Raw genomic sequence first — 25,598 nt, 5'->3', positions numbered from 1 at the left:
AGCTCCTATTTAATGGAGAGCTCTATACTTCACATGATTCTCTTCTCAATGAGTTTACAATCAGGAAAAGGGGAGTTACAGCAGAACATCATTCAGATAATAATAATAAAAGCAGAATATAACGGGTACTTCCAGTGAGATCAAAGAAAGTACTGTGGGGTTTTATAGAGAGAGCTCATATCATAGAATGAAAAGGAAACACTAGTCCTTGAACCACAGTAATTTCAATAAGGCAAGATGAAAAGACAGCACAATAGAGATTGATAAAATTCACAAAGGCATAAAGGAAGGACTTTGCATGTAAAATTGGAGGAATAATAAATATATTTGTCTAGAATATGGGCATTGTATAAGCAGCATGTATTTTTAAGTTGATGGGAGATGACTACCACAAGATTCTGTAATTGAAATTCAGTTTTAGGAATATTAGTTCAGAATCTCTATGCAATTCAGGTCAAATAGACATTATGGTGAAGTTCATGTGCTCAGTTAAGATATTTTGCGGTATGAAAGGAAAATTGACAGTAAGATTTTGGCTGGATGAAAAGATTTGCCAGTTTTAATGAAAGATTAATTATGAAGGTGGAAGCTAAAGAAATCATCAACTGATGGGTTGAGATAGGCGAAGAGAAGGAAATTCATAGCATTCTAATAGTTTCTGAGTTTTAATGACTGGAAATATGGTAGTAAAACTAAGAAACAGTTGTATCAAGAAAAATGTCAGATTGGGATCCACATAGATTAAATAATGGAATTGGTTCTGGAGGTGATGAATTTCGGGTACTGGTGAACACACAGATAAATAAGGTATGCAATTGAGAATGAAAAGCTGGAACTTTTGAGGAAGAGATTTATTAAGACTTGACTTTATTAAGTCATGTTCATTATTAAGACTTCTTGATAATAAAGGAAGCCATGAGAATCTATCGTGCATGGGTTAATCAACAGGGTGGAAACTAAAGCTTATGTTGACGGAGATGCTTAAATTGAGGGTTTGGGAGGAAGAATAGAACAATCAGGGAAGACAGAGAAGTTAGAAAAGTTAGCAAGTCATAATCATTACTAATTTTTGTTAATAGCCTTTTCATCTACTCTATCAAGTGTACTCAAGGTTATGTTTTGGGGGAACTCATATCTAGCACATCAATTTCTTTCTCACTTTTTTATTTTTTATTTTTTGAGAAAAGATCTCACACTGTCACCCAGGCTGGAGAGCAGTAGCACGATTATGGCTCACTGCACCTTCAACTCCCCCTGGGCTCAAGCAATTCTCCCTACTCTCTTGACTAGCTGAGACTATAGGTGCACACCGCCACCTGGCTAATTTTTTTGTATTTTTTTGTAGAGACAGGATTTTGCCTGTTGCCCAAGCTGGTCTCAAACTCCTCGGGTCAGGTGATCCTCCCACCTCAGCCTCCCAAATGGCTGGGGTTACAGGCATGAGCCACTGAGTCTGTCCCTGTCTCACTTTTTAAAACATAAGAGTTTTGAAGTTAACGTTCTTCAGACTATTATTTAATTCTAAATTTAGAACAAGAAGTTTTTACAAACACTCTTTTTTCAGGCTCACTTTTTTTTTTCTTTTTAATTCCATTATTGCCATCTTAAAAAAAAAAACAACAATTTCTAAGAATGTCAGATTGATGAATAAGAAAGTATAAAAACAAAAGAATGACAGCTTTAAAAAATATAGGTGGATTAATTAAAATTTTTGAGAAGACATAGGATGTTAGAAATGTCTGAAGAACAAAAAGTATTATATAAAAGCACATGTGCTATGTCAAGTGTGAGAAGCCTGAGAAAAGGATATTGAGTTTACAAATTAGGAGGTCATTTGTTATTGGCCTACAGTAGGTCAGTTATAATGGAATACAATTGAGTGTCAAAATTGTTAAATGGAGAATGTTGTTTGGGGCAGGTGCTTACTCAAAGTAGTAGGATGAAGCAAGGATGACTGCTTCATGATAAAAAAATCTGCATTGTTTAAAAAAGAGAGAGAGTACAAGGCAGGAGTAAAATATTACAGGAAAGTTTGTAATAAGTAAGAAGTAAGTAAGCTGGAATAGAAACCTGAGGTTTAATGATTAGTTTTGGAAAGTCTCCATTCTCTTTGGAGAGTGCAGAAGGTGGAAAGTGGTGGATCAAGAAATAAATTAGAGCTAGGGAAGGGAAATGAAAGAACTTACACATGGTAGCCACACATCCCTAAATTACCTAGAAAGTACTAAATCAGTAATAAGCAATATAGATGTAGATGCTGAAGAAGGGTCTTTTAAGGGTTTATTAGTATATCTCCTTGTCAAAATACGTGCACTATAAATACGTCCTGATTGACAAATCTGGATATTGAGTAACTAGAAAAATAAAACAAAATTAAAAAATCAAATAAATTAATATCCCAGATCCTATCTTTAATGTTCATTAATATACATGCATACATATGTATGACAAATGTTGAATGTAACATATAAATAATGGTATGCTTAAAATTTAGGCCCGCGTGTTTTGGGGTAAATTAATCCTATCCCTTCCACTAGTACAGGAGTATATACAGAACTGTAACATGACCAAAATATTAATCTACATTTGAAGATGCATTTGCTCCAACTTCTGGATAAAATGTAATATGAAATTAAGGTTGGTGTTTTCCTAATAGAACTTTTAGCACTAATTTTAAAAGCCTTTTAAAAACACATATCAATTCAAGATAATTTTTCATTGCAATCATATGATGATGACATTTATAATCAATTATTGCTTATAGTTTATAAAATTAGAGCAGAAAATTATAAGACCTAGCATGCAGAGCTAGATGATAGATATTTCCATAAACATTAATGGCTTTGATGGAGGAAATGTAGACAGCAGTTAAGTCCAGTGTGTTACAGAGAAAACAGATAGGATAAATAGGCGTTATATGACAGTAGAAGGATAGGTTGCTGTTAATTATGTTCTTTTTCCTTTCATAAATATTGTCCAGTCTGTGAATCTCTTTGGTCCCTTCAACAGAGTGTTCAATAATTTTTTTTAGAATGGGTAAATCAAGTAATTGGTAGTCATTTATGGTCTCTAAATAAGGCATGTTTTGGTAGCAGAATTTAAAACATACTTCTTCCTTCAAGATAGATTTTTTTTTTTTTTTTTTGAGACAGGGTTCTCACTCTGTTGCTCAAGCTGGAGTGCAGTGGCATGATTGCCTCTACCTCCTAGGCAGTATAGATCCACTTGCCTCACCTTCCTGAGTGGCTTGGGACTGCAGGTGTGCACCACCACACTTAACTAATATTTGTATTTGTTTTTTTTTTAAGAGATGGGGTTTTGCTATGTTGCTTAGGCTGATCTGGAACTCCTGGGCTCAAGTGATCTGGTTGCCTCCTCAGCCTCCCAAAGTGCTGGGATTATAGACATGAGCCACTATGCCTAAGTTAGATTTTTTAAAGAAAAGTAATATACAGACACACAGAAATGGATATTGTATTTCACCAGCAATTGTATCCACTCCTGATATTATTCTTTGATACTTATACTTCTGAAATAGTAATATTAATAGCAAATCCATATATAACTTTCTTGTGTTTGTTTATAGATGTATATTTATAGATTATATATGCTTATATGTGTATATATTAAATATTTAAAAATACACTTAATACAGCATTATATAAGCATTTTATAATTCTTGAAATTAGACATTCTAAAATAAACATAACTAAATCATTAACAACTAAAATAGTTTTAACTTTCATTGAGACTGTAGGTTTTGAAAACCAGACTAAGTTAAAGTGAAATTAGCTAGAACTATTAAAGTACATGTTGAGTTTAGCAGATAATGAATTAGCATCCATGACATGAACTTATTTTGTCTTCTGTCATACAGAAGTGCAGGTCTGTGCTTAAATCATCATTCCATTCATGTTTATAGCTAGTTGGCAAAACAAACATGGTGATCACTCAAACCTAAAGTTCTTATTCTTTTGTTGTCATAAATACCCTCTAATTCTTTATCAACTGCTTTCAAAATAAAGTTCTATTTATGCACACACATTCATTAAATCAAAAGGAAACAAAAACAAACTCCGGCAAAATTTCCAAACCTCCACACATAAAAATTCATCATACCTAGAAACTTTTTGTTAAATCTCCAATTCTTTTTTCCATAATCACATTACAAAAAGCAACAATTTTGAAAGTTTAACACCAAACTGGCTTATTTCTGGAAAAGAACAAAGAATTTAGTCCAGGACTCCTGAATACCAGATACTGTTGATTCTGCTTATCTTGCCCTGAAAATGGTAAATCTAAATATTGTTGGGTTTATATGCAGAAATATAAAGTAAGACTGCCATAGTATTACTACACTATTTTAAATTCATCCAAAGAAGACAAATTACCAAACCTTGTATTAAATATTTTAAAATACAGGTATCCTTAACATTTAAGAATAAAAAGTATTTACAAGATGGCCTAATCTGGGCTTGCAACAAATAAACTGCTATAACTAATTTAATTTTTAAAGTGCTCTTTAGGGTTGCACAGATAGTAGTTCCAAGGTTCCATGTTTCTTTATGAAAAAAATAAAAGTGCGATGCATTTTAGAAAATCGCATATTTTCCTGCATTATTGTTGGTTAAAAATGATGTGTCCATGCTAAATGTAGACTAATTGGATTGAGATTTCTTTATATTTTACTGAATTCTATCAATAAGAAGAGGAACATAGAGAGGACTGGCCACTGAGAGCAGATACAGCTACTACTCAGAAACTAAAGGAGTTACTTTTTGGAAGAAGAATAATGCTTTTTATCTCCTTCATGAAAATAAGATTAAATGAAAATGTATTTAATATAATTTTGAAAGGCATTGTGCTTGCCTTTCAATTTTATTTCTTAGTTTTCTTACATAGTGGCATTGTATGAATGCATGCTTTTTTTCACCATACTAGCATTTATCCTTAGGTTTTTGTGATTTAGGCTTATTGGGACTCTTTCTTGGCCAATGAAACTTGTAGATCCTTTCTATATTTATGTTTTGTTAGCTATTTTTAAGAAAGATAATTTATGGATGTATCTCGTAGTTCAGAAGACAATCTGAAATCTTTGAATGAAACTCAATGCATATAACTGAAAAGAGATTCATTTATTTTTAGCAATAAATACGTTGCCCCACTGTACAATTTTAGACCATGAAAATTAGTCCTCTGTGGGAGGTTCATTCATGTGTCACAAACTTACACAAACACACACATATATGCATACATGTGGTGTGAAGCAACAATCCGTGGCTGACATAATGTACCAACAGTTTTTATTTAGGAGATTCAGACTGTCGAGCACTGTGCTAGGAGCAGAGCATGCAATCCTGAAATATACTTGTCCTGACCTTGACCTCACAGAGTTTAAAATGTTGTAATATATTAAGTATATAAATACAAACTAAAAAAAAATAACGTGAAATAAGTTGATGGAGGATCAAGAAGCCTAATGTAGGGGGAGATCCTGCCTAGAGGGCATATGATGAAGGGGCAAATCTAAAAACTCAGATTTCGTTTGCGAGCTGAAAGGCAGGTATGAGTTAACTTGGCAAAGTGAAGTTGGAAAGAAAGGTAAAGCTTCTCCAAGCCTCTTGAAGAGTGATATGCAAAAATATACATAAGTCATGTTCTAAGCAGTGAATATACTTTATTACATCTATGGAAGGAATGATCTTTAAAATAAGGTTGGAGATGTCAACAAGAGACAAATGAAATAGTGTCTTCTATGATATAATCACATTTTTGTCTTTGTTGTGTAAGTGTCTGAATAGTTCTAAAAAGTAGGTGTGTTCTGGGGTAAAGGTGCAGGAGATAGGTAATAGTGCAGTAGATGAATTAGAATGGGGCAAGAATGAAGAGATGATGGCTAATTAGGCTTAACAAGTCAAAAAGTGAGAACTGAGCTGAAATAAAACCTAGAAAATCTCAAGATCTATTTACAAGTTAGTAGGTCTTATTGATAAATTATAGTATAAGTATAACTATAGTATAATGTGAAAGGAAAATTTAAAAAGTTTCTCCAGGATTTTTGGTTTGTGCTACTGGGAGATAAGTCAGGGAACAAGTCATAAGTTTTGCTTTAGACATACTATATGTAAAGTGCTTTTGAGGCATTGATGTGAAGCAGTGGATTAAGCAGTTGATCTGAGTCCGAATCTCAAGAGATAAAATATTGATTCGGGCTATTGATACAATACTGGAAGTCATTACTTATTTCTACTTACTACTGATTATAAGTTGAAGCTGAAACAGGGATGAAATTACTTAACATGGGCATATAAACAAGAACTCTTGAATCCTTTCCTCCAGAAAATTTCAGTTTTCTCTGCAATTACAAGTTTGATCATTTCTACATGATTATTTGAAGTATAAAGGTTTTAAACAATACCATTCTTTTAAATGAGATCATTTGGATCCAGTGGAAATAAATGCAAATATTTAAGCTCCAAAAATAAAATAACTATATCAAAGAAAAGGAAGAGTATGTATGAAATAGCTGGGAGTATCATTTACTCATTCATGATATTAATTGAGCCCCCACAAGCATTTTAAAAACTTAGTTCACTGAAATGTTACAGATGCTTGCCAAGGGTATTCGTTTTGAAGGTATGGAGGTGTAATATTACAGCTAGGGGGACAGATGTGGGCAGAGGTATACAAGCATAAAGTAGCCTAGCTTGTTCAGCGATGGATATAAAATTCAGCATGGATGAATCTTTGGTTGAGTTCAGGATAGGGAGAGAAACATCAAAAGTACAAGCCAAGCTAGTAAGCCAGAGTTTAAATTGTGAAATTTCATGTAATACAGTGATGAGTTTGGATTTTATTATGTGAGCAATGGGAATTTGGCATTGTAGAAAGATTCTTCTGGCTTTAATGTGGAAGAAAAATCGGAAACAAACCCAACCTAGACAGATAATTAAATAAGAATCATAAAAGTCTAATGTGTTATAAATGGAAATGAAGAGAAGAGAGCCATAAGAGATAAAAGGCTTTTGTTTATATGAACTAAATTATACAGTGTGCCACAGTTCATACTAATTTTGCTGGGCATTAACAGAAATATCCTTTTATATCACTAGTAGAAACTGTTCCCATAACCCTCCTTTCTTGCTACTCAGATCAATCTCTTCTTGTGCACAATCATTGACACCAAAGAAAAATGTGAAATGAAAAGTGAAAATATGATAAAGGAAGAGTAAAGCAAAGGATAACATTCTGGAAATGATGCCATGTAAAAACTGATGAAAGAAATGATATTATTACCTACACAATTTAAAAAAAAAAAACATGGCATAACTATGACTAGTTATAACTCTTTTGTTAAATAGTCCTGATTCAGTGGTAGTAGGAAAAGACCAATCTTTCTACACTTCTTCAAAACCATGCATCCTCTGTCTGATCCATGCTAATCAGATGACATCTCAGAGAGGTGCCATAGCTTTTCTGGTCTTTTCATTCATACAGCAAATCTCAGTTTAGTATTTAAGAAATTAGGATCGATATATGCAAAAATTTAAAATTCTCCCCTAAAAAAGCTTCTCCCTGCCCTCAATTCAGATCTACATGGAACAGGGAATTATCATGGGAGGCCTATCTGCTGTTTCTACTTCCTCTCTTATTTAATGCCCTTTAAGGCTAAGGAAGAACAGGGAATGAAGTGCAGTCAGTTTCTGGGTTGAAGTTGCCTGACTGGCACAGTTATTGTCTGATGTTTGGTTGTTCCGCATGTCAGACACAAGCTCTGGCTCTTTCTCCCATGTAAAACTTCTGTGGCCTATCTGGGGCCTTTGAATTTCCTGGAGGCCTCAGTGTGTCAGGCTAGGCACTAGGGCTCTGACATAGACCTTGGACTTCTCAGGTCCGCCATCTGTTGAAGTCCCATTTCACCTTCAGCTACACAGTCTTATTGAGTGTAAACCATTTTTAAATAACCATAGGTTCCATTCTTTAGGGTCTATATCTGGTTCCCAGAAAATAGGCACTTTTGCCTTAAAATTGGAGAGATTGTGTCCTGCTCTTACCCAGTCATCTTTTTCTTTGACTTCTTCATTTTAAAAAGTTTTGGGCAGTAGCCAAATACAGTCTCCATGTTGGAGCCAAGCTAAGTGGTTTGGTTCCCTACAGCCCTTTTCACTTAACTTGAGGTGATAAGATGCACCACAGCACCTGTAGTATCTCTATAAGGAGGCATTCTCATGGCTTCCCTTTCTTCAAACTTCCAACTCCTTTACTGTTTTTATGTAGCCTGGATGAGAGTGATAAACTATGCTCACAAAACCTATTACTTAATTTCTTAGTACATAGAAACAATAGCTGCTCTAGAACTTTTCTTTGGGATGTGCAAATATGTTCCATCAATGTAGTTTTAAGCCTTTGGGGCCTTAAGGAAAATTAAGAAAAAGAGTCCCAATTTTATAGTCAGTGTTATAATGGATAATTGGAGATTACAGGGATAGCAGATTTCAAATTGCCTTTCTAATACACAGATCTCTTCATAGAAGAATAAACTGCTTTAGAAAAGTCTGTGCTCATTATCATCAGACACCAATCAAGAAAGTTTCAGTGGTGACCTATTAATGTTAGGGTCACTTTCACGGACATGTATTTTGTGCATAATATCAGGGTCAGCACAGGGTTCCACAACCAGAGGTCTTCATGATTAGTTGAATGTTCTAATGTTACGTTCTTGAAATTATTAATTTCTTATTAGGAGGCCTTATATTTTTCATTTTGCACTGGGTCCTGCAAATTATATACTCAGTCCTGATTAATATGTTTGTATTATGAGGGTAGGGAGATTAGTCTAAATGATTGAAAAAGACTTTCCTTTAAATTGTATTAATGTGAAAGCAATTTTAATACCAATGATTGTTAACAAGGATATGTTTCACAAACTGATATACTTGATGGTTAGTGAATATCATTATTTTAGTAAGTAAAACTTCAGATTGTCACTTTTTAATTGACTCTGTAGGTTTTGTTAGTGTGCTTTATTTTTACTAGTACGTTTTCTTCCATGACACATTACTTGATAAAAAATGTTATGTGCAATATTCATGGTTTCTACAAACATTTGTTTTACTTCTTACACTTACAAAATTGAGAGAGCACAATTACACTAAGAAAAATAATCTCTAAAAGTCATTGCTACATCTCTATACAATATTCAGTATTCTGTTAATGGGAGCATATTTATTGCTAGAGAAATTCTGAGTGCTGTCTTTTTCCCCCATTAATAAGATGCAGTATAATTGACTTTCATTTTTATTCATTCTTTCTTGGAAGGGAAACATCTGGGAACAGATTTTACGAATACCCTTCATCTTGGAAATAATTAATGCGGTTCCCTTCATTATCTCAGTAAGTCCTGAAAGAACCTTAAAAAACACTTTTGTAATTAGACTTAAGTAAAATCTTTAAATCTAGATACTGTTAAATAATATGGTAGCTAAGATAAATGGATTTAGACTTTGGTTAGAATCATGATACTAAGCAACAAGATAAAATTGACTGGATAACTGCATTATGTAACTAAATGGAAACTAATGATTTAGTACAATAGCAAAGTAAAATATTTTAAAGAGCTATATGCTCTGGGGATGCCGTTTGACAAATGTCATTATTATTTAAAATTACTAGAAATTACTTATCCACTTATTGTTTATATTGTGGATTTTTTTTTTAAATAAGCCAATTGGAAACATATTTACAAAAGTTTCTAATATGTTGAAAATATTTATCTGTGGTTTAACCACAAGATTTATTAAGTCCAATTCTCTTTTTAGTGAGGAGATTGCCAAAAGTCAGACACCCAACATTTTACTTCTTTTCAAAGTGCTGTGTGTTATCAGTTCCATGATGAGCCTATTCAACTACAGTCCCATAAATATGTAACTCAACACTTTCCTGTTGCAAAATTATATTTTAATCACAATTTAATAAAGTTGTAATAATGTCTGTTGGGATTATACTTTGTAACACTTTATTTGAATTTTATTTGGAAGATTTTGAAAATAAGTAGAGATTACCTGGAGCTGTTGCTCTCTTCTGATAATTATTTTAATTTGAGTGATTTATCTAGAGAAGCAACTGGAACTAGATTAAATGACAGGTTAACTAAATATAATTCTAATTGAACATAGCTCCCCAACGTCACTTAAAGTGGTTTAACATAAAGAGAATAAGAGGCAATATTGTAAAAAGAGAGAGTACCTTCCCTCTTTGTTCTTACTTAATACCTCAAGTTACAGAGAAAAGAAAGCCAATGTCTATTACAAACCACCACACTAAAAGATTTAATGATAGAATTAGCATAGATATCTGCCATCTGGTGAGAGCTTATTATTTTCTTTTTGCTTCTGCAATAATTTCCCTAAGAAAGATTTAGACAATGAATGAAAGAACATATCAATTTCTTGCATTTTATTAATAGCGAGTTTACATTATTGGTCATGTTTTAAATTATTACACTTTCTTTAATAACTTTTTTTCTATTTCTTTTCAGTCTGCTGGGTATGATTTATTGCTTTGAGATAAAAGTCTAGTTTCGGTTTGTTTTCCAGATATTCTGGCCTTCCTTAAGGAATCTATTTGTCCCAGTCTTTCTGAACTGTTGGCTTGCCAAACATGCCTTGGAAAATATGATTGTAAGTATAGAAGTGAAGTGCAAATATGAAAAGATTTTTAAACCATTTTTTATTTTCAATGTTTAGACTAAACAGAAAGACATAATTTAGAATCTAGTCTTGAACTTTCTTATTCTGCATTCTCCCATAACGTATAACTCATACTATTGGAATTAATTAAGCTGTAATTACATTTTCAAGTGTTTCATTTTTAAACATATTTTAAATTAATTTAGGGTCATAGTCAATTGTTTCATTTAAATTTTTTTAAATGAGTCATTTTGGTAAAATACTGTTACATAATTAAAGAGATACATAGTATAAATTTGTAGGTTAACAGACCTTAAATGAACAGTCTGCTGTATCTTAATCAGAAGGAAAACTTGTAAAATGTCCATATTGCCAAGTTACTACCTTTGTAAGGTCTTATGACTGGTAAACAAAAATGGTTCAGAATTTCTCAATATCACTAGAAACCTTATTGGTTTTTGGACTGGTTCAGCCACTTAGCCAATCTTCAGAGTACAAATATCCTTCCCTCCCAAGGCAGTTTTTTGATGCATAATGGGACTCCTGGCTTTTGAGGGCTCATTTAAGTGATTTTGTCAAACTGCTCTTAATTGTAGGTAGTCTCATATTCAGTGAACATCTGTGGGGCTTCCTAAGATCCTATGTGGGAGCCAGAAGTCCCTCATTTAGAGTCATCCTTCTGGATTTGCTTGCACAGGGTTGTGAGTGGGACATTAGGGGAAAAGGAAGCAAGAGGTAGAATAAAAGATGGAGAACTCAGAGCTGTGCCACAGTTGCATTTTGCCCAAGGCTGACTCTGCTTGGCGGCATGGTTTATAACTATGACCAAAACATTTTTACCACAGGCTTTAGTACTTCAAAGCTAGCTGTAAGGCATTGCCATTGAGTCATCATACCACAAATGTTAATACATGTTCACTATATGCTGAACAATGTGATAGGCAAATGATCTGACTTCTTTGCTATTCTCTTTATCTGCAAAGAAAAGCACCTACAAGTTTGCTGGATAATCAAATGAAATTATATATACATATATATACACAAAATGTACACACATACATATGTATAATATGTGTGTATAGTATTTTATCTGGCACAACAAAGTAAGGGCTCAACATTATTAATTTTACTGCGTTGAAAATTATACTGGTCTGGAGGCAAACTTATTTTCCATTTAAATGGGTTTTAAACAGAGATTATGACTACAGTTTTGGCCAAAGGAATATTTGGATAACATTTTAGTATTCACAACTGGATGAATGTTTCTAAACGTTTATATCGAGTAACCACTGGAGTCTTATGAAAGTACATGGCCAAAGGGTGGGAGAGTGTGGCCTGTGAAATGATTTGCAGAAACATTGGGCTGTCATAACTGCCCCGATGAAATACTGTTTGACTAAATATAGATTGCCTAAATTGCTAATGAATAAAAATACATCAGAAAAAAATAAAGTTATTTATTAATTTCTGTGTTGTTAGTTGTTGGAAAAAATAACTCAAGACAGGATAGATTAGACAAATATTGACAGTAAAAAAATCTGTTTTGCATTATTAATTTAAGATTCATTTTCCATTTTATTTCCATATCTCTTCTTGCAGGATGCTAAACTTGTATTTACTTTTCTGTTCATTAATACCTCTGCCATTAGAAACTAAACGGTGAGAGATGAAATCCAAATCAGTCAGCTTAGTTATCTGTCTTCAAAACAGTTCTGTTTAAATAAGTGGTAGATACATTAGTGGTAGACAAATAATGACTCATTGAAATATTTTTATTAGTGAAGTTAGTTATCTCATGCTGTACTGATTTAAGCCTAAGCGTTTATTATTTTAAAATTGAGATAAAAATGATACAAATTACAAAAATCCAGCAATCTACTGCATAGACTAGACACTAGTAATAATTTATATCCTTCAAATATTTTCTATGCAAAAATATGCACACATATCATACATGGAATAATAATGTATGTTTGTATAATTGGAATTTTTTGTCATATACTGGTATGTAGTGGACTAGTGCTTATGTTATTAAAATTTCTCCTTCAAATCTGTTTTAATGGATTTGGCTAAATTTATGTAGCTATCAATTTATGTAACAATTTTTGGATTACATATTTAAGTTGTTTTAACATTTATGAACATTCATTATTTTATTTACTATTATAATTTTGTAATAAAGATGAACATAAATATTGGTGCCCATCTCTTATGACTTTCATGTGGTTAAGTTTTTGAAATTATATTTTTGAGTAAATACTTAATGATTTAATGCTTGAAATTGATAGGATGTATTTCTGAGTTTTGACTTATATTACCAAATTGCCTTCTAGAAATTTATAACAAAGTACCTGAGGGGTAGTGCATGTGAGTGTTCACTTTTGTACATTAAACAACACTAAAAATTATTTTTTACTGTTTGCTATTGGAAAGATAAAATATAGTATATCTTGAATTGACATTTATCATAATGCTAAAGAAATTAAACTTAGAAAAAAATTTGTTTATTGCCTTTTTCATTTTTTTTTCTTTTCAAGATAAACTATCTGGGCTAATTGATGTTAATTTTCCTGATAATGAGCTTTGTTTGTAGTTTCACTCATCTATTCCCTCTTCCTTAATTAAACATACTATTTTCTGATCTTTTGAAATTAGGATTTTCCATAAGAGGTCATGCTTAACATGTAGGGGTTTGGGGGAGTAAGTGCAACACCTGTTCAGATGTCTGTAATGCAAGTAAACTGAAATTCAGTGCTTTGGTAGTCTTCCTATACCAATATCTTTGTACTATGCAAGCTTGAGTAAGTTATATTTAGATCTAAGCAAAAATGGAAATATGCTAATATTTCTGTTTGAAATACATGCATTGATTATGTATATATGTTTATGTACAGGAGAGTTGACATGAAATGTATTCTAGTAAATGTAATGAAACTCATGCATATTCAGTATTTATCAAAATTTACAACTTTTTTTCTTTATTATTTTAGAATGATCTACACAGAGCAATTCAGCGAACACAGTCTGCAATGTTTAATCAAGTTTTGATTTTAATATCTACATTACTATGCCTTATCTTCACCTGGTAAGATTGTACATATCAGAATTTGTGTTATGTTTCATTTACTTATAGTTTCTAAAGGAAATCGTATTATAAACTACTTTCATTAATAGCTGTCAATAAATAAATACATAAATATTCACCAAAAAATGTAACAGATCCCCTGCAGAAGTAAAAGCAACACTCTTTGTTCAGTCTTACCAAATAAGAAAGCACATACATCATTGCTATTGATACTCTGCAACTGATACATACTGCAACTCTGACATTTTACCAACTGATGTAAAGAGCCAAACTATGAGAATTTATGTTGCATGCCATAGTTGTCAAACAAGAATTTTTCCTTCAAACTACTGAAATAGAAGTGCCCTCATCTTTCTACATTCTTCAAAGCAGAAACACTGTTGAAAAAGCTGTCCTTACCAATCACTGCTTCTGCCTCTGCCTTCTCTGCATGAGTTTTAGTGTGTATTCAGGCAGAAAGCAAGGGCAGATTTATGGCCAGTGCAAGACAAGACCTGGCACTTCATTATAAAAACATATAAAATATGCTTTATTATAAAAACAATAATTTCCCTTTCTGGAAGTTCACACTCTGACAATTATAGAGTAATCCAATGTGAAATGTGACACTGGACATATGGATTCATGCAGATCCTTAATGAGAGAAAAAATGTGAACATCAAAAAATGAGTTAGAATATTATGTTTGTGTTGCAGGAATCATAGATATGTTTAATTGTGCTGTGACCTGGATCTGACCCTACTGAGAAAGAGGAAAAGCTAATTAGGAAGTACTAAAAAAGGAAAAATGCACACATACACTAGTACAACTGAGCTAGGTATAAATATAGCTATACATGTACGCATGTAAATATAGATATATAGGTATGACAAGTTTTTGTATCAATGGTATGTGGTTAGTAACTCTATGAAATGGTTTTCAAATATGTTTTATTGCATACTTTTATCATTTAAAAACAGTAGACCTGTTTTAGCATACTTAATGCCTTTAAATATAAAATAGCCTCTAAAATTGATATAGCCATCTTATCGCCTAGTGTCTTTTTACCCTTCACAAGCTGTTTTATGATTCGCCTAATAATTACCTAACTGCATTAATATGAAACATTAATTGCAATTATTTTCCTTCTAAAGTCACTAAAAATTCTGAATTTCAATGTAATAACATTATTTGGGCAACTTAGGAGTTTTCTCATCTAACTTAAGGGAAAGTACTTACAAATTTTAAAACAATTATGTTTGTATGGTATGCATATGCTAATTTTTCAATGGTTGGAAAATTAAAAATACTAAAATTAATGATTACCAAATATAATGTGGGAGTCTCTTAAAGTAAATTTAGACAAAGGATCATTGAGATGTTAATGTGATAAAAAGGAAAATTTTTACGTGATGACATTTAGCAGTACTTTTGTTCTGGAGGCATCTTCATCACAATTAATCTTCATCTGCAGTGGGCTTTCTATGCGCTCCTACTTTCTGCCTACTGCTTCTATTTTTTGGGTAGTCTAGGTGGCACCTAGACATATTTCGCCATTTTCTTGTGCCAAAGGATACAGCAGTGCTAGAGAAAGGGTTATTCATTATTTATATGAAATTTCCACTATATAATGTATTCATTATTGAAATTATTTCCATTTCATTGTTTTATTTGGTATAATAGTTGTTGTTTTGTGTATGTCTTGTGTGTGTGTGTTTTAGTTTTAAATAATTAAGTAGTGGTTTTGAGATATTATCTAATATTACAACTGTCACCAGTATGTGGATATGTCTCTTAATGTGCAATGATTATATAATATTAAGTTTAACTATATACAATTTTATTGCTTTTAATCACATGTATCATAATATGTTCTTAAATTATAATAACTCAAATGGATAAACTGAGGTTTGATTTCTTTGTGTATTCTTCTCTGCATTACAAGCAAACGTCTTCATAACTTATGATCATCATCATAAGATTGAATACGTTTTGTTCAAGTTCAACATCAAAGGTATAATTACCAAGAAACATAAAAACAATGTTATATATTAGTTATATCTTGGTCATAGTATATCATGTAGGCTGTTTTAACAAAGTGTCACACCACACACAACGTAAAATAGAAATATCCACAAAAATACAGCAACTTAAACAAACAGAAATGTCTACGCAGTCCGTGTAAGACTGTTTCCCCAGCTTGATACTGCTGGGGAATAATTTTCCTTATATCTTGTTTCTTCCATTTTCAAAACATGGTTTCTGTCTATGGTTCAAGATGGCTGCCCTGTTCTTGCAAGTACATCCTAAGTCCAGCCTGTAGTTAGGAAAATAAGACACAACTTGTACTTTAGGCTACAATTTGGTTATATATCCACACATGGCTGAAAGGGGGCCTGCGAAAACGTTGTCTAGCTGGGTAGTAGTATATCTAACTGAATATTGTACTGTCACACACAAAAGAAAAAAACAGCTGGAGACTGGAATAAAAAGAAGTCTCTTGGTACTAAGTGATAAAAGTCTACATGTACATTAGTTGTTTAAAACTTAGGGTTATCCTAGCTTAAAGCCCTTGAACAACTTTTTACATATCATTAAATGAGGATACTAATCACTCATTTTAGTACTTTTAAGGTTGCTTTGAAGTGAGGATTAAATTAGATACAAAGTATTAAGCATATGGCATGGCATATAATGTGAATACTTCAAAAGTTTTAGTTTTTTTCCATTTCAAATGCCTTCTTTATAAAAGATGATTAAATTCTCACGTGAATCCACAAAAAAATTGCTTAAAAATATCTAAACATAGTATGTATCCTTTTAATGAAACTATAAGAGGGAACCACTATGCCTAAAATATATTAACAGGAAATATAAGAAAACATCTTTCGCCACTGTATTCAAGTTTTCAGTATTTCCTACCTGTTTCTAATACTTGAGTCTCTCATTATCTCCACTAGGTTGAAGATAATGGTAACATTGCTCTCTTGGTACATTTAATGCTTTCAATGACACACAGCATTGCGACATGCCCATGGCTCCAGTTTTACTTCATTTAGAGTACTTTTAAATTTTGATCTTAGTGTAATATGACAGGTAAAAACCAGGGGCATGGTAAATAGGGGAATAATTTTAGGCCACAGAGAGGGGAGTAACTGTTCTGTAAAGATAAAAGTAAACTATTTTTGGACTACTTAGAAATATTTCTCATGTAAATAGATTCCATCATTTATTTTATCACTTCTGAATATTGAACCACAGGACATGTCAGAAATTAACATTGCCAAATCAGAACTTTTAATATGTGCCTTGTAATTTGAGCCTGAAATATTTGGATAAATTGGCTATATTATTGAGGAATCTCACAGTCTTAAAATTACCTGTTTTGGAAAGCTGTTACATGGTTTTTTAAAAAAAATCTTCCCTTCACCATTGCAAAGAACTGTCATTACGCATCTGTCTACAAGAGGCACATGTTTAGTGCCAAACTGAAATAAAAATTAAGCTGCTGTGCTGACCCACTCTCTATGGGAAATGTGCTCAGAATTGTTTTTTTCTGTCATTGTAATGGAATTGGACTAATCTGTCCACATATTGGCAGTGTATCCCTCTTCATCAATAATACACACTTCCAAGACAGCTGGGAATTGTGATTCATTCTGTGTCTCTAAAACAAAGCAGAGTAAACTGGAACATCCGGGAATTAAATGCATGACTTTAGCTTAATTATCAACATATTGTCACCAATAATAAGCACTATCATTTATAATGAATTTGGTGTTTCTAATTTTACATGATAGATTTATTTTGCAACTACTTTACTTCAAACTTTAATATTTTTAAATTTACATGTGTTTATATATTTTCATATTATTTCATGGGATTCTAACATAAGGAACTATATTATGTTAATTGATTTCCTGTTTTAGTTCAATATTATAATTTCCTGTTTTAGTTCAATGTCATAGTAATAATTGAATCAATTCACCTTCTCAGTCTTATTTCAAGACAAACTAAACTAATTTATTGTTTAAAACTATGATCATGTTAAACATGATTAACATGCTTAATTCAAAAGTACTTAGAATTTTCCTATGCATTGATTAAAACCTATTTAAACACTGGATGCTTAAGTTCTTGAACTCTATTTACTGGTTGAAGTCTAAAGGCAAGTAGCTACTTGGGAAGTGGACAGTGAGAAGATAAGTGCTGTAGTTTGGATGAAGAATTACGACATGGTCTAATGGTGTTAATTACCACTGTCATGATATTAGATTCCTAGTCTTTTGTTTTTTTGTTTTCACATTAGTTTTTCTTACATTATAAATGAATTACTGAAAGTGCTTTTGTCTGAAGATCTGGCAATTGACTAACAACTTTCTTCCTTATTCTTCCTGCTATGGTTTAAATTTTCATAATGGTTATGTGTAATTTTTGAAAACAAACAAAATAAGACAAAATCACAATAAGTGAGAAATGCAAAAGGAAGAATAAAATTTTATACAAAATATAAAATATAATTATATGTAACACTCAATATAATCTGCATAATTAATCCTTATTCAAATGAGTCTCATATTAAGTTCTACTTCCCCATTTTCTCCTGCTCATCATTGAAGTCTCAACTTTTAGATTTTAGCTTCTCTGTAACACTTTCTTGTAGTCTGTCTAAAGTATGGTATGTGGTCAAGGTTTATGCTTCTTCAGCATTCTAAAAACTGTGAAATATATAATGGTTCTTTAATTATCAGTGTTTCTTCTAGACTTTTATAATTCATAAGAGCAAAGACTCAATTTGCCTTTCTTACCATTTTATGCCCAGTGTCTATTATAGTAGTTGGAAAATACTAGATGTTTAACCAATATTTGCAGTTGATAGAAAATAACATTCTGGAATAACAATACCCTTATCAAGTGGAAACACTTAAGTATATTATAAGTTAAGCATTTCAAACCATATATTTTAAGAACATTGTTTTAAAACTGTTATTCTCAGTTAAGTTTTGTATGAGGTCATAAGAAGGACTTTTTACAGTTATAAGCCAGAGTGTAAGTCTGTGAAAATGACTTCTGACCAAAAGATATGACTGAGTAGTAAAACTTTTGCAACTTTTTAATTCAAAAAATACCCTTGGATATAATTTTTATAAATTACACACACACACCTTATAATTTTGGCCAATTTTGTCTCCATATAACCCCCAAATTTATGCCTTGAACAATTTCCCTTTTTTGCTTTTTTTAGAATTTGTGAGAGCAGAACAATGCAATAAAATTACTGAAACTGTTAGAGAGCAAACGGGCTTGCTGCCCGATGCACAGAGAAGACAATAACTACGGCACTTGCTTTTGAGAAAAGAAGGCTTTATTGCAAAATTGGCCATGAAACAGAGAGACAGGTTCAAATCAGTTTCCCTGATTTTGGGCCTGAAGCAAGTTTTAAGGGGTTAGAGGGCAACAGAAAGGATTTAGGAATGTTTACTTGACAGAGTTTGATTAGAGGGCTTCAGATGTGGTCATTTACAGTAAGCCATGTTGAGGCAAAGTGTAGCCCTGCATCTTCCAAGTCAAGGAATCCCTCACTTCTGAAAGTTTTCAGCATTCAGATTCTAATTTTGTCCCAGTCTTTTGGTTCCAGATATTGTCAGAGGTCAAAGCTTTTTCTAGGGCACATGCCCTGACTATATGACTTACAGTTTTTGGCTCTGTTTTACCTGAAAGATAACTTGACATTTTGTTATATCAACAGAGCAGGCCCAGTTTGAGCTGGTGCCATGGTTACAGAACTAGCAACTGTATGGAACATAAAAACAAATTGGCTAAATACTCACAGCATTATCATAAGTGCCATCATGTTTTTCTCTTCCCATTATTGTTTAGTATTTTTAACTTTTTTTCTGTTTATTTCTTTGCTTTTGTTTTCTTGAAATTTCTGTTTTACTTTTGTCTGATCTGAATCCTGATCCTCTCCTGAAAATCTGTTAATCTTCTATTATTTTGAAATAAAGAAAAATCCATGTTTATACATTACTAATATCTTTTGCATAGACACAAAGATAGTGCTCAGGAGAGTGAGACATTTCTTTTAACAATAGAAAAACTGGTTTTATCATTATCTCAAAAAAAAATTCCCTAGAAAATATAAAATCCCAACATCTCAAATGATGATATATTTCATGGGACTTTTAGCTATTAGGTATGCAATCTATGGGAAATAGAAATGATTATCTGGGACAATTTAATTGGTATTCACTCAATAAATACCAAAATGCAAGTTGTGGGCTGGTTTGAATGCTAATGTCTGAATTACAGGCATGGTTGAAAGTGTTAGATGCTTTCAGCACAGAATGTCATTGCTAATTAAGTTTTTCCAGTAACTGCACAGCAATGAGATTCATAGGGAGTATATGGGATATTAAACATTATTTATTCCTGCCATGTGACTATTTTTCTCTGATAACATTTTGTTGTACAAATTGACATTTGCCAGGTGGTAAAAAAGTTTGCAGTCTCAATATTTCCTTTCATTCAAATTAATGTTTTCCTTATAAACCATGCCAAAGCTTGAACAATTTGTACTGCCAAATGTATAGTTAACATGTTAGAAAAACTTCATTTTAATAAGCACAGAATAAATAATTTGCAATTAATATGCCTTTGTGATTATATACAGGGCCTATTTAAGTAAGCAAATTAATTGTGACTTATAGGTATTTTGAGAAGGTAACATAAGAGTTTGTATTCAACTTCTTAATTAAATTTTGTTTTAGAATTTCGTAACAACAAAATTATTTTGTATGGGTTTGTGTCAAAGATAACACTTAAGAATGTTTTGTAAAGAAGCAAACTCCACAGTAGAGTCTTAACTCAAATCCAACATTCTTCATGAGATTATCTTGAAATATTTTTAAAAATAAATGCATTTTTCTAAAAGAAATAATTAATTTTAAAGTCTTAAAAATCATAATTGATTTAAATTCTTTTATATTTGAAATATGTTCTTACCTAATATAATTTTTGTTTTATGTTGTTTTCTGTTTTTTAATATTGCTTTTTAATTAAGCAGTCACCCATTCAGGAATGAGAATATTATACACCTATATATTTATTTTGTATATATTAACAAAATTATATATGACATTGTAGTAGGTAGGTTTGACCTAGTTGCAGGTTGGGACTGAGATGAAATGTAAAATTGTAAGTCTCATTCTGGATGATTTTAGTCTCACGCATTATCTGCCCTGGGAGCTTTGCCTTTAAAAACTCAAACGTTCCTATTCCCAGAACCTTATCTTCTAATTCTGGTTTTTATCACTGCAGAGAGCTAAAATCTATCACTGTGAATAGTGCATTTTGAGGCCATGACTTACCTGGTGGGGGTTCTCTCACCTGTATTCTCAAGCAGCAATTGAGTGCAATCTCTTCTAGGTCAGGGCAGGCTGTTCACTAAGTTAAATGCTGACTCCTTCTTATGAAAGATAGGTAAGCCTTGACTAAAAATAGATAGCTTAATGATCAATAATAAATGGTCTCCATTCTGGTTTAGTTTGTGCTGAACGTTTTCCATTTACCAAGTGCATGCTATCTAGGTTGTTCTTAATACATTTACCTTATTTTCTTTCACCTCTTATTAACTTTCTTAATTACCCTCTTAATGATAATTGTCATCACACCAGAGTGACTGCAGGGAGTTGTTGTTTTTTTGTTTTTTTGTTTTTTTTTTGTAAACTTTAAGATGTGATTGCCATTTGGAGTAATGGTAAGCATAACAAACTCTGGAACCATGCAGTCCAGGGCTTATATTATGTCTTTTTCATTAATCAATTCAGTAAGCATAACTTCATATCATTTAACTGCTGTAAGTTCAGTTTACTATCCATAATATGTAGAAAATAATACTGTTGTGAAAAGACTGAGTTAATATATAAATAGTAAGTAATATGGAACACTATTCATTATATGAACCAATAAATTATTGTTATTATTATTTAATTTTTAGTGTGAAAATAGTGTTTTTTTGTGGGTAGGAGGGCTATACTTGCATAAAAATGGACTTCACTGTTATTTTCTAAATTGTCTACTTTTTAATCAGTTTTATCTTCAGACAGCCTTGAGAAAGTACGTAATAATGTGTGTTGAATACATGTGGAATACAAAGTTTGGGAGTAAAAAATTATTTTGTTTGGAAAATAGTTCACTTTTTGATTGGGATATCAGTTGAGAATTAAATTGTTTTGACTGGAAAATACAAAGAATTTCTCTCAGGAAACTTGTATTAAGACCAATCATTGTCCTTTTGTGCCTTAACATCCACATGCATACACTAATATGTATTCCTTGGTTTAACTGTATCGTGCCTACTCTCTTGAGGACTTTTAGGTAATTTTTCTAGAATATATTTCTGATATGCCTGTGTTATTTATTGATGCCTATTAAACACTTGGCATATATCAGATTATAATTATGCTTACAGAGATGAACTTTGTTAGTATGTAATCTTAAGAATCTTATGATGTTTTGGGAAAATCATGTATGACACTAGTGGTATGAACAAAGTCAAAATGGACTGCAGAGAATGCACAATTTAATTGCATCTATTACTTTATTCCCTTACTAATAAATCACCAGAAGACACAAAGGGGCATAAATAAGAACTTAAAACTTAGGAATTGTTGAGGGCACTTTGATATCTAAAAACGAGAACACAAAATCTGGAAGTAGTCAAGAAAGGTATATTTTGTTAATCAGAGAAAGAAGACATATGTAGAAGTAAAATACAATGGTAGCGCAAAAGACAGAATGGAGCAAATAGAATTGTATTGTTTTAATTTTTATACTATACATAAAATGTTAAGTTCTGGAAACAGTCATTACAAATGCAATAAAATAAAATAAATCAAAGGGACTTTGTCAGTAAACCAATAATGGAGATAAAATGGATCTTTAAACATAATTAATTCAAAGAAAAATTGAGTGTCCTACTTAAAATGTAGTAGAAAAAAACACGAAAACTTGGCAAAGTGCAAGGAAGACTCCTGGAGGAAGTCTGCTTAACACATCCTTTTCCTCCTCCACTCTGAATACCAGCTACCTGTTCATGCCTCCTGAGACAGGCAAGAAAAGTGCCAAGAAGGAAGCTGTTGGGATATTTTTTGCCATTTGGAAACTGGAGAGCCTGAGACTAGAATAAAGGCACTTGAGTGAGGACTGAATGAATCGGAATCAGAGAATTGTTTAAACTTGGAGATCCAGTGTAGGTGGACATCTGCTGGGGTGAATTTTAGCAATCTGCCTGGCCTCCAAAGAGTTAAGGATGAACTACAGAGCTTGACTGAAGCCTCTTCATCTACTGAGAGTGGGAAATTTGAGAACAGGGTCAGAAAGGTTTCTTGCTGATGCCTCAGCCAGGGTCTCACAGCCAGTGTACTGCCGGCCACCACGAGCAAAGACGTCTCTGCTTTCCTGAGAATTGCCACCACTTGCTCAACAAGCAGATAAAAGAAAATAATCATCTAAGAGGGCCAATAACCAAGGAAGGGAAAAACAAACAATAACCTAGATAGGTCTCTAATTAAATAGACTTGCTCATGGAAATAGAACACATTAGGGAATGGACTTGGAGGATGTATCTGGAACACCTAATCAATACTATAGATATTCATAAGAGAGAAAAAACAAAAGATAGAAAAACGATAATAAACAAATAGTAGGAAAAATGGTAGGCTGTTTTGCAGAAAGATGTGAGTCTGGAGATTAAAATATTAGAAAAAAACAATCATCTCAGCATATAGTGCTAAAATTATTTCACTCCAAAGACAAAGAGAAACTTGTCCAAGCTTCCAGTAGGAAAACAAAAGATTACTGACTGTTTTACTTATAAATTATGTACTGCCTATTTCCAAAAGGTGAGCAGCTTGGCCTTCAAAGATGTCCATGTTCTAATCCCTGTAACTTGTGAATATATTACGTTAGATGATAAAATGGATTTCAAAGATGTAATTAGGGTTACAGACATTAAACTAAGGAGATTATCCTGGGTTATCCAACTGACGTAGTCTGAAGTCATATGAGCTCTTACAAGAAGAAAACTCTGGGGCTGGAGTCAAATAAATGCACTGTAAGGAGAGATGAGGCAGAAGGGAAAGAGAGATGAAGTATGGGAAGGACCCAACCAGCCATTTCCAGCTCTGAATCTGAAGAAGACTACATGCTAGGGAATGTAGGAGTCCACTGGAAGGTGAAATTGACTCCTGGTCAGGAGCTAGGGAGGAAACAGTACTTTAGTCCAACAATCTCATAGAACTGAACTGCACACAACATGAGTGGTCTTGGAAGCAGAGTCTCCCCTAGAGCTTCTAGTAGTGAGCCAGGGCTGGTCAACACCTTGATTTCTGCCTTGGGAAACTCACAGAGAAGAAACCGACTGAGACCACCTAGACTTCTGGACTCTAGAATTGTGAGAAAATAAATTTGTGTTATTTTAAATGCTGTTTGTGATAAATTTTTTAAATGCTGTTTGTGATTTTCTTTTTTCCTGCAGCAATCAAAAACGAGTACAGTTTTAATGGAAAATAATTCAACCCAGCAATTCCATTACTGGGTATATACTCAAGAGAAGGTAAATCATTCTACAAAATGGGCACAGATGGGTGCCCATCTGTGGTAGATTGGATAAAGAAAATATGGTACAGATACACCGTGAAATACTACACAGTCATAGAAAAGAATGAAATCATGTCTTTTGCAGCAACACAGATGCAACTGAAGGCCATAATCCTAAGTGAATTAATGCAGAAACAGAAAACCAAATACTGCATGTTCTCACTTATAAGTGAGAAGTAAACATTGGACACATAAGGATGGCAACAATAGGCACTGGGGACTACTGGAGGAGGAAGAGGGGAAGGAGGGCAAGGGCTGAAAAACTACCTATTAGATACTATGCTCACTATCTGGATGATGGGATCATTTGTACCCCAGACCTTAGCATCATGCAATGTACTGATGTGACAAATGTGTAAATGTACCCTCAGAATCTAAAATAAAAATTTAAATTATATAAACAATAAAATTAATGCATTTGCAACAACTGTTGTATCTGCTATACTGGAAATTCCAAGATGGTTGAAAAATAAGTATAGACATCAGAGAGAAAAACCTGAGATCAAGAATCCCATACCCACTTCTCTAGGTGTAAGAAAATTATTTCAGGAAATGTAAGGATTAAAAGAGTACACATTCTATCTGAGAAAAAATACTCAAGGAAGAATAATTAAAAAAGTGGAAAGATGACAAAATATGAAATTGGCTGTGAATTATGCAATGCATTTGTTTAATCAACATTTATTGAGAAACTAACACATTTCAGAACTTCTAGAGGGCTAAAGATAGAGAAATGAGCAAGTAGACAAAGATAATGCTTTCAGATAGCTTATATTACATTCACAATGGGCACAGATGGGAGACGAATAGTAAATGTTTATCTTTTCTATGTTGAGTACAGATAAAAACTATAGGGGAAGATAGGGAGGTAAATTTCAGATAGCTTGGTGAAAGAAAGCTCTAAGGAGTAACCTTTGTGGCAACACATGAATTATCCCCTCATTGGATGTGGCATGATCTAAGGTGTGACTATAGAGGTTGAGTGACCAAGAAGTGGAGGAAGGAAAGATTGTTTAATGTGAAAACGTTAAAACAACAATCTGAGAAGTCAGACTGTTTCAGAAGCATCCAGTCAAGAAAACAAAAATTGCTGTCTATTGGAAGGGGGAATTCGTGGCAAAATTATGAAAGTACTCAAGGAACACAAATAAGAATGTGAGATTGTTCCACTCCTGAACAGGAGG

General features: G+C 32.7%; 1 protein-coding gene across 3 annotated transcripts in view; it reads left to right on the top strand.

Annotated features, from left to right (window-relative positions):
* KCNT2 (potassium channel, sodium activated subfamily T, member 2) overlaps positions 1-25,598 on the top strand; it is a 406,969-nt gene that overhangs the window by 137,929 nt on the left and 243,442 nt on the right. For all 3 annotated transcript variants that reach the window (XM_011951598.1, XM_011951597.1, XM_011951596.1), the window contains exons 6-8: positions 9,319-9,393; positions 10,596-10,679; positions 13,679-13,773. In XM_011951598.1, coding sequence (XP_011806988.1) covers positions 9,319-9,393; positions 10,596-10,679; positions 13,679-13,773 — 254 coding nt within the window. The remainder of the gene's footprint in view (positions 1-9,318; positions 9,394-10,595; positions 10,680-13,678; positions 13,774-25,598) is intronic.

This window comes from Colobus angolensis, unplaced genomic scaffold (assembly GCF_000951035.1).
Source record: "Colobus angolensis palliatus isolate OR3802 unplaced genomic scaffold, Cang.pa_1.0 Scaffold320, whole genome shotgun sequence".
Classification (NCBI taxonomy): Eukaryota; Metazoa; Chordata; class Mammalia; order Primates; family Cercopithecidae; genus Colobus; species Colobus angolensis.
Note: the sequence above shows the minus strand (reverse complement) of the source record. Positions and strands in the feature narration are given on the sequence as shown.